Genomic DNA, 9,276 nt, shown 5'->3' on the forward strand with positions numbered 1-9,276 from the left:
CAGTCACCCCAGAGGACCCTCCCACACAGCATCACCAGTGAAGGCAGAGGGCTTCCTGCCTCTCCTTCCCTAATCCCTGCCCCAGGCCCCAGTCTACTCTCCCGGTGCGCGGTCACTATGGAGACTCCTTAAGGCTGACCTTGATTTTACTTTGTTCCTCAGGGCACTTTGCCCTAGATCCCACATACCCTCCTTGGAATGGAGCCCTAAAGCCAGCCTGGATGAGGAGGGAGTGCTATTAAGGAGGCCTGTGAAAACAGTTCTCAGCCTAAACTAGTTCCAGGGATGTGATCAGAACAACAGAAGAGCAGCCGAATGGTTGAGAGCTCACAGAAAGTTTTCCTGTCCTTTTCTCCTTTCAGCTTCACATCAAGAGGGGTGGAGAGGGCAGCCTTTACCATTCTCTACATTTTACAAATGAAGAAACATCTATTCATTCATTCAGTCAGTCAGTCAGTCAATCAGCAAACACTTATCAACCACCTCTTTTTTCATAATACAATGATGGGCTCTGCAAATCCAGGAAAAAAAATACTCTTGCCTTCAATATCTCATAGCTGGACCACGTCCTTCATTGTTTCCTGAAAGGCAATGTCTTGGGGTCTTCTATTAAAAACTCAATCTAGGGCTTCCCTGGTCGCGCAGTGGTTAAGAGTCCGCCTGCCGATGCAGGGGACACGGGTTCGTGCCCCGGTCCGGGAAGATCCCACATGCCGCGGAGCGGCTGGGCCCGTGAGCCGTGGCCACTGAGCCTGTGCGTCCGGAGCCTGTGCTCCGCAACGGGAGAGGCCACAACAGTGAGAGGCCCGCATAACGCAAAAAAAAAAAAAAAACCTCTATCTAAATACAGATAGATATCTAAATGGTAAAAACTTTCAAGATCCTTTCCAACTGTTAATTTTGTAAAATCATTTCCCCTTTTATGAACCGGTCATGATCTGTACATAGAGATGTGGGTTTTCCTATTCATAATCAGTACTCACAAAACCACCCGAAAACTGCTCAAGAATGCCTGATATCATCACCTCTAAAACATGCATTAGAGACCAGACTTTAGCAGAGAGAAGTGGCAAGCCAAATCTTTAAGTCTTTTTGAGACACAAATGTAACTGAAAATGTTGAATCTGTAAAAAAAAAAAAAAATCAGTAAGAGATAAAATTCTGTTGCATTAAGATAAATTCTCAGTGACGGATTCAACTAACCACATTTTATTCTGTGAATTCCTCCTTGGAGCTTACCCCTGTGCCTAGTGCCACTCAGAAACAATCCACCTGGGTTAGGTAGTGCTTTAGAGCAGACTTCTCTGTAAAGGACCAGGCTGTAAATATTTTTACTTGTGGGCCATATGATCTCTGCTCTAACTACTCAGCTCTGCTTTTGTAATGTATATTGCAAAAGCAGCCATGGACAGTACATAAATGGGTAAGTGTGGCTGTGTTTCAATAAAGCTTTATTTACAAAAACCAATGGTGGGCCAGATTTGGCCCATGGACCATAGTTTGCCATCCCCTGCTTTAGAGTTTATTCAAGCCACTTCACATCGTTGTCTCTTTGAGTCCTGAGAGTAGGCACAGTATATGTCATCTCCTTTTTGTAGGTAAGGCAGCCAGCTCCTGCACGGTAAGTGGTCTGCCCATGGCCACACAGGTAAGAGGTGACAAACCCAGCCACCTCCTGGGTTTTCTAATTCCAAATCTGGCACACCATGAACACTGTACAATGCCTGTTACACAAAAGAAGGATAGTTCTTCCCAAGATAAATCAGGCAGTGCTGATTCTTAGACTTGTTCTTTTGTTCCGACTGTCAAGAGAATGGAATTGATCATTTTTTCCATCCGATGCCTTTTAATCATGTAGATGGAGCCATTGTGCAAGGAGCCTAGGTTTCTATTCCAATTTTACCTGAGACAACTCTGTGGGTTGTGGTGAGATGCCAGAGCTCTCTGGAAATCAGTCATCCCGCAGGAGGATTCTACAGGTCCACTGTACCTGTGAGCGGGGACATGCTTCTTATTTCTTTTGTTTCCTTTTCAGAGCCCCGACTCTACCCTTACTGGTGAGTCAAGAGCCAAGTGTATGTGTCCAGCATGGTACTGTGTCTGCACGTAGTAGGTTCTCAGTAAACATCTGAATGAACTGACCATCAGGGCAGGGACCCGAGGCGTGAAAGAGACCCAGTGTCTCACCTGGTGATGGTGCTCCATGTTCACCAGCCAGTTAACATTCTAAGGCCTCCTGGGGGTCATGAGTACCAGGGATCCCCCTCCCCACCATAAGGCTCTCTCTTGCCTCAGCATCTACAGAGAAGGCAAGCATAGCCAACATGGGAAAAGTGAAGGTTGAGGCTCTGACTACTGATTTGCTGAGGACAAATGAATCCCGACCTGAAGAACATGATGGATGAGGCCAACACCCTGGGGAGCCAAGAAAGCTCTCAGGCCAGGCAGCGTGTCTTTAGGCTGCACACGCTAATACCTGTGTCCTGGCTAGTGTGTTCATTTACCGGTCTGCTCCAACATTGCTCCCTTACAACAGTTAAAGTGCATTTCCATATATGACCGAGACCCATGTGGCCCTTTGTAGAGAGCTGTGGCAATATGGCAATGAGACAATTTCTTCCACAGCTTGTAACAGAAGACACACAAGAACTTCCAACGGGCTGCATCTGGGTCTAGACTCTCCTGAAGGTGACTTAGGAATACTTCTTTAAAGATAAGGTATGTGTGTGTGTGACCCCATCCTGAAGAAGCTATTAATCACTTTACAAGTGTTCTTCTCTTCATAAAACGTATCAACAAGTCCTTTAAAAGGCAACTTCTTGGTGTGTTTAAAGACAATCCCGCTCCCCCAAACTTGGTTAACACACAAGATTTCCCAGACACGGCTAGTGAACAAAATGAAGTCAATCTGTGCTACAGATTCTCCCCCCTTTTCTGTTCCCTGCTCAGCCGTTGCCATCAGAGCCTGTAGCCCCCGACTTACTAAGTCCCTACTGTGTGTGAAATTCCCAAGTGAGCCTCCTAAACTAGATGACAGCCAAGATTCTCCTTCTCCCAGAATATCTTGGGAACTGCTGATGCAGTGAGTCTGTCACTCACCTGACCTTGAGGGAAGTGTGCACGTGCAAAGACGGAGGGATTAGGGCCTTCTGTGGAGCAGAGACCGCCCCCACCCCCTCTTCCCCCCGAAGCCTGCACCTCAGCATGGAAGACAAAGAGGCCGTTAGACTGGGGGTTGGGAGTGGGAAGGAAGAGTAGGGGGAGAATAAGGAGAATGAGAAGATCTCTAGGAAAAATGAGAACACCCCCTAAGAGAGGTGCTTCCATGTTTCACAGATGCTCCAAGAAAAGGCATTCTTGATACAAGTGCTACTTCTCAATATCTACACGGGGTTCTCCAGGACTCTCACTTAACATGAGCTGCAAGAAGGAATGAGAAATACAGCGGGCAGAGTCTCTATGCCTGATTTTCTGGAACAGACCTGATTTCACATATGTTCTATATTTATGTCCCCAGCAGTCCAGTTTGGGGATATGGGAAACTGTGGTCCTTGTAGCTCCAGGAGCTTCTTTGTTCTCGCTCAGAAGGACATTTCTGTTTGTTCCTACAGGAGCTGCACAGCAATCCCCACTTCTATTCCGCCAAGGCCAAAAGGCTGGATCTGTGCCAGGGACTGGTAGGTAAGTCTGCACAGCCCCTGAGACACACGACTGGCACTAGCCGGCCCAACCCAGACAAGGCAGAGCTGGAGTGGGGAGGAGGGGGATTGAGAGAGCCCAACAGGGGAAATGGCCACCCTGAACTCTACCTTGACATGTTGTCCTTTGATGAGAAAATGATCACAACTGGTCCCCTGAGGATGCGTGGGAATGCCACACCTTGCCTAACGATCATCCTTGTTACCAGTTTACAGGTCTAAGTTTCATCTTTGGAAAATGTGCTCACTCTACCTTAGTCCCTGTAATGGGTCCTTCTTGGCACACCAGTCACTAGATACCCCAGAATCCAAGCAGATCTATCCTCAACCCAACTTTGTTTTTAGAGGAATAGAAAAACCCTTGGCCATGAGGGAAGGCACACGTGTAGTGATACCCATTTCACAGACAGAGAAATGGAGTCCAGAAGGGTTGAGGCTTTCTCAGAAGAACATAAATCAGTTACAGAAGCAGGCCTTAGAAAAGTTTGGTTGTGTTTGGGTCCAAGTTCCTGACATTGGGGCATGGGGAAGCTAAAAGCTGGTCCAGGAATATGGTTCGGTTCTTGGTGTCGAGTCTGGATTCCAGACAATGTTCCCCACCCTCTATTCTGCTCACTCACCATCTTCCACCCCGATGTAGAATTCCCTTCTCCTAAACTAGGCTACAAGCCCAGAGAGGATAGCAATTGGCACCAGACATTTCTTGCATGCAATGAGTCCTCAGTAGATTCTTGTGGACACTTGTAGCATGTGAGGGCCTGTACAGTACACCCATGCAGACACTGTGGTCTGTGCACGCATGTCCAGCAGATTCATGTGGATACTGTGTGCTACCTGGCTTAGGCGACTGCTGGTTCTTGGCAGCTTTGCAAGCTCTGACTTTGCACCAGGACATCCTGAGTCATGTCATTCCCCCGAATCAGAGTTTCACTGAGAAGTATGCTGGCATCTTCCGGTTCTGGGTGAGTGTCCTCCTGGTGCCCCAGCCTGGAGGAGGCCATAGGAAAGAGGGTTCTGGAAGAGTCATGTCTTTGCTCCCTGGGCTGACTGTCCTCCATGGCAGTCTTCACTCACCAGCGGGCAGTCTCCCCTTCCAGTTCTGGCACTTTGGGAAGTGGGTTCCAGCGGTGGTAGATGACCGACTGCCTGTGAATGAGGCTGGCCAGCTGGTCTTTGTCTCTTCTACCTACAAGAACTTGTTCTGGGGAGCTCTTCTGGAAAAGGCCTATGCTAAGTAAGACAACCCCTTTCCTTCCCAGCCCTTCCCACGTCCTCTGCCTCTGTCTGCCTCTCATCAATGTTGAGGGAGGACAAGAGGAAGAAGCAGTAAAGTTTCTCCAGTGAGAGATGAGGCACATCTCAGCAAATATAGAAGTCACTCTATCGGAACATGCTTCCAAGAGTCTTACCTTTCCCTAATGGATGGAGTTGTTTAATAGGGTTAGAAACTCTGAGTATATATTTTCTTTTTTTGCCCCTAGGATGGAAGGAAGGAATAGCAGACACATGACCAGGAAATAACCAAGCGAGGGATTCTCTAGACTTGTTTGGACCATCCCAGGCTACAGCATAAACACCCTTCCCTTATCCCATGCTTATGCCTTCCCTGGGCAGGCTCTCCGGCTCCTATGAAGACTCGCAGCGTGGACAGGTATCTGAAGCCCTTGTGGACTTCACTGGAGGGGTGACAATGACCATCAACCCGGCAGAAGCCCCTGGCCACCTCTGGGACATCCTAACCCGAGCCACCTACAGCAGAACGCTGACTGGCTATCAGACCCACTCAGGGGTGCGACTGGGCTGCACCCTGGCAGGACGGCCTCCTCCCCTGCTTCCATCCCCTTCGATCACCAGCTGCTGCTCTCACCTAGTGTGGGCCCCCGGACTCCACCAACTCCCGCACCCAGAGCCCTAATGTTCAAACTAGAACAGCAGAGCTGAGCCCCCCGGGGCAGGCGAGAACACCGTAGAATACAGAGGGTGTTCAGAGAAGGGAGCTAACAATTCTTGAGGGTCAACCACATGCAAGGCCATTTACCAGCACCGCTAGCTGTCGCTGCCTAATTTCGTAACAAACAAGAACCCGGAAGTGGAGTAGGAAGCCCTCAGTTCAGCCCTGCCTCGGCTAACGACCGTCGTGTCACCTCACATGACTTAGCAGCTCTGAGTCTGTGTTGCCCTCGGGAAGGTGGGGTGCTAATCACTGCGGAGTGGCACCCTGACTTCTTGAAAGGCTCAAATGAGACGGCAGGTGCTGAAGAGCTTTGAAAACTGTAAGGAAACACAGCATGGGTCTCTCCCACGCCCTCCCCATAAACCCTGGCTCCAGCCAATAAATCCCCCCAGCTCCCAAGTTAGCTGTACACGGCAGAGTGCTGACAGGAGCTCTCTGTCTCTGCAGAAGGAGAGAGTGCTGAAGAACGGGCTGGTGCAAGGCCATGCCTATACAGGGGTCGGGAAGGTGGGTGGAACCCAGCCCCTCTGTCTCCCTTCAACCTCTCCCTTCTCTCCCGGGCCTTCTCACCGAGGCCTTGCCTCATCTTGGTGAACTTTGGTGTCTGTGCCCAGTCTAGGAGGTGAGTTTTTCTGGTAGGCCTGCCAAAGCAGGTAGTAGGCTCCCCGGACCTCCGTGCCGCTTCTCTGGGGTGAAGTGGTGGGTCCAGCCTTTGCCACCTCCATCGCACCATCCCAGCCTCTCTTGACAGTCCCAGCCAATCAGCCATCTAGCCCTGCTGGGCCTCACAACCCGTCTTTGAGCTTCACTTCGCTCTAGGCTGCCATTGATAGCTTTTCTATCTGGGTTTTCCCTCCAAATTCCTGCTTCTTTCCCACATGCTCCTTTTCCCACAGTCTCCCAGTTTCCTTCTGATGCTATCCATCTTTTGAGCTCTACTAAACATTGAGAGAAAGTTGAACCAGACGGGGACCCTGCCTACAAAGAGCTTACAGTCAAGTATGGAGGCAAACCATATTTGATAGGGAAGCAAAGTAGAAACTGAAAGAAGAAAGCAATGGTAAAAGGCTTTAGGGGTTTAGAGGTAGGAGAGAAGACATTTACCTGGTTGGGTTGGAGGGAAATCAGAAAAGACTTTATAGAGGAGGTGACATGGAGTTGGCCCCTGAAAGATGGGTAGATTTGTGTGACGGGAGAAGGGCCTTCCTGGTGGAGGGAGGACAGGAGCAAAGCACAGAGATAAGGAATCAGCAGGTTGAATCTTAAGGAACCTCTGCTATCCTCTAGAGAGTGTGACTTCCCCAAAGTCCTCCAATTCCCTTTAACTCTGTTTCAGACTTTTTCAACTCCATTTGCACCTGACTTCTTCTTTCTCTTAGATCTCCATCAGTCATGTTTGTGTGTGTCAAGAACTTTTATTTTCATATTTAGATAACAAAATTTATATTTAAAAATATTTATGTTTAGGATTTTATATTTCTTTAACAAAGGTATTTAACAAAATTTAGCACTTAATATGTGATAAATACTGTCCTAACTGCTTTACCAATGTTAACTCAATCCTCACACCAGTTCTATGAGTAGGTGTATTAGTGTCCTAGGGCTGCCATAACAAACTGCCACAAGAGAAATTTATTTTTCACAGTGTTTTTTAAAGGCAGAAGTCAGAAATCAATGTGTCCTTAATACCGTACTCACTCCAATGGCTGTAGGGGAGAATCCTTCGTGCCTATTCCGGCTTAGGGTGGCTCCCAGCATTCCTCAGCTTGGAATGCATAGCTCCGGTCTTTGCCTACATCTTCACACGCCCTTCTCCTCTGTGTCTTTCCCCTTCTCTTCTTTTGTAAGGACACTTGTCATTGGATTTAGGACCCACCCTAATCCAGGGTGATTTTGTCCCAAGATCCTTAACTTAATTACACCTGCAAAGACCCTTTTTACAAATAGGATCACATTGACAGATTCTAGGTAAACGTATCTTTGGAGGAGGGTACCCATTCAATTCACTGCAGTAGATGTGACTATTGGCTTCATTTTACAGATCAGGAAAAGGACACAGAGAGGTTAAGTAACTTGCCTTAGGTCTCACAGCTAGTGAGCAGCAGAGCCATTTTCTCCTCTTACCAACTCCCAGGGCCTTTGATCGTTCAGTTCAAGGTCTCATCTGCAGGCATGAATCTCACCCAGATATTTGCAACATTTGCTATTGGCACTCAGCCCAGCCACCTGGACTGGTTCTCATTTTATACAGGTGACCTCCAAACATGGACCTGCGTACCTAGTCAAGCTTCGGAACCCCTGGGGAAGAGTGGAATGGAAAGGAGACTGGAGTGACAGGTGAACTTCTGAGACTGGCTGGGAGGGGTGAGGATGGGGTAGGTAAAGGCTGCAAAGGAGGCTGCCTTTGGCACACAAATTCACATGAGTGCTTTTGACATTTTCCCATATGCATTATCACTTAATCATTTTTATAGATGAAAAAATGAAGGCTCAGAAAAATAAGTGGAATATTACTCCTGATAGAATGTACTACACTCTATTTATTACACATTAATAAAGAGAATTGTCGGAGGGACTGGGTCTATGTGGAAAAATGGCATCCAAAGATTTATATTAATTTTTTTTTTTTTTTTTTGGCTATGTTGGGTCTTCATTGCTGCGCTTAGGCTTTCTCTAGTTGCAGCGAGTGGAGGCTACTCTCCGCTGCAGTGCTTGGGCTTCTCGTTGCGGTGGCTTCTCTTGTTGTGAAGCACAGGCTCTAGGCGCGCAGGCTTCTGTAGTTGTGGCATGTGGGCTCTAGAGTGCAGACTCAGTGGCACACCGGCTTAGATGGGCATGTGGGAACTTCCCGGGCCAGGGCTCAAACCCGTGTCCCCTGCAATGGCAGGCGGATTCTTAACCACTGCACCACCAGGGAAGCCTGATTTATATAAATTTTAAAGTGTTGTAGAAATATAGCATCATAATGTTGTTGGTAGTGGTTTTTTAGGAAAACAAGTGCTTGCCTTTGAGAAAAATTACAGGTTAAATTAACTTTGGTAGCTGTGTGATCTTAGGCAAACTTCTTAATTTCTTTGAGCCAGAGGTGTGATGAGGATTAAATAAAATGATGGGCTTTATTCCATAGGGTCTAATCTGCTGTTAGTCTCATCCAGAGTAGTTTTCATTTTAGATATTATATTTTTTAATACTAGAGATACCATTTGAGAATATCTTTCACTTTTCTCTTCATCATGTCCATAGTTCCCTTTACATCCTTGAGAACATGAAGCACGTCTATAATGGGTGTTTTAATGTCCTTATCTGCTAGTTCCATCATATCTCTCTTATTTCTAGGTCTGTTTTTACTTGTGGTCATGGATCACATTTTCTTTCTTTTTAAAAAAAAAAACATCTTTATTGGAGTATAATTGCTTTACAATGGTGTGTTAGTTTCTGCTTTATAACAAAGTGAATCAGCTATACATATACATGTATCCCCATATCTCCTCCCTCTTGCGTCTCCCTCCCACCCTCCCTATCCCACCCCTCTAGGTGGTCACAGAGCACCGAGCTGATCTCCCTGTGCTATGCGGCTGCTTCCCACTAGCTATCTGTTTTACATTTGGTAGTGTATATATGTCC

The 9,276-nt window shown here is 47.3% G+C and overlaps 1 protein-coding gene across 1 annotated transcript in view; it reads left to right on the top strand.

Moving 5' to 3' along the window:
• Nucleotides 1–1,636: 1,636 nt before the first annotated feature.
• CAPN14 (calpain 14) overlaps nt 1,637–9,276 on the top strand; it is a 30,766-nt gene continuing 23,126 nt past the window's right edge. Inside the window, exons 1-7 of the mRNA XM_007127889.2 lie at nt 1,637–1,648; nt 3,612–3,681; nt 4,542–4,660; nt 4,796–4,932; nt 5,313–5,487; nt 6,103–6,159; nt 7,904–7,989. Coding sequence (XP_007127951.2) covers nt 1,637–1,648; nt 3,612–3,681; nt 4,542–4,660; nt 4,796–4,932; nt 5,313–5,487; nt 6,103–6,159; nt 7,904–7,989 — 656 coding nt within the window. The remainder of the gene's footprint in view (nt 1,649–3,611; nt 3,682–4,541; nt 4,661–4,795; nt 4,933–5,312; nt 5,488–6,102; nt 6,160–7,903; nt 7,990–9,276) is intronic.

The sequence above is a fragment of the Physeter macrocephalus genome, chromosome 12, assembly GCF_002837175.3.
Source record: "Physeter macrocephalus isolate SW-GA chromosome 12, ASM283717v5, whole genome shotgun sequence".
NCBI classification, from domain to species: Eukaryota; Metazoa; Chordata; class Mammalia; order Artiodactyla; family Physeteridae; genus Physeter; species Physeter macrocephalus.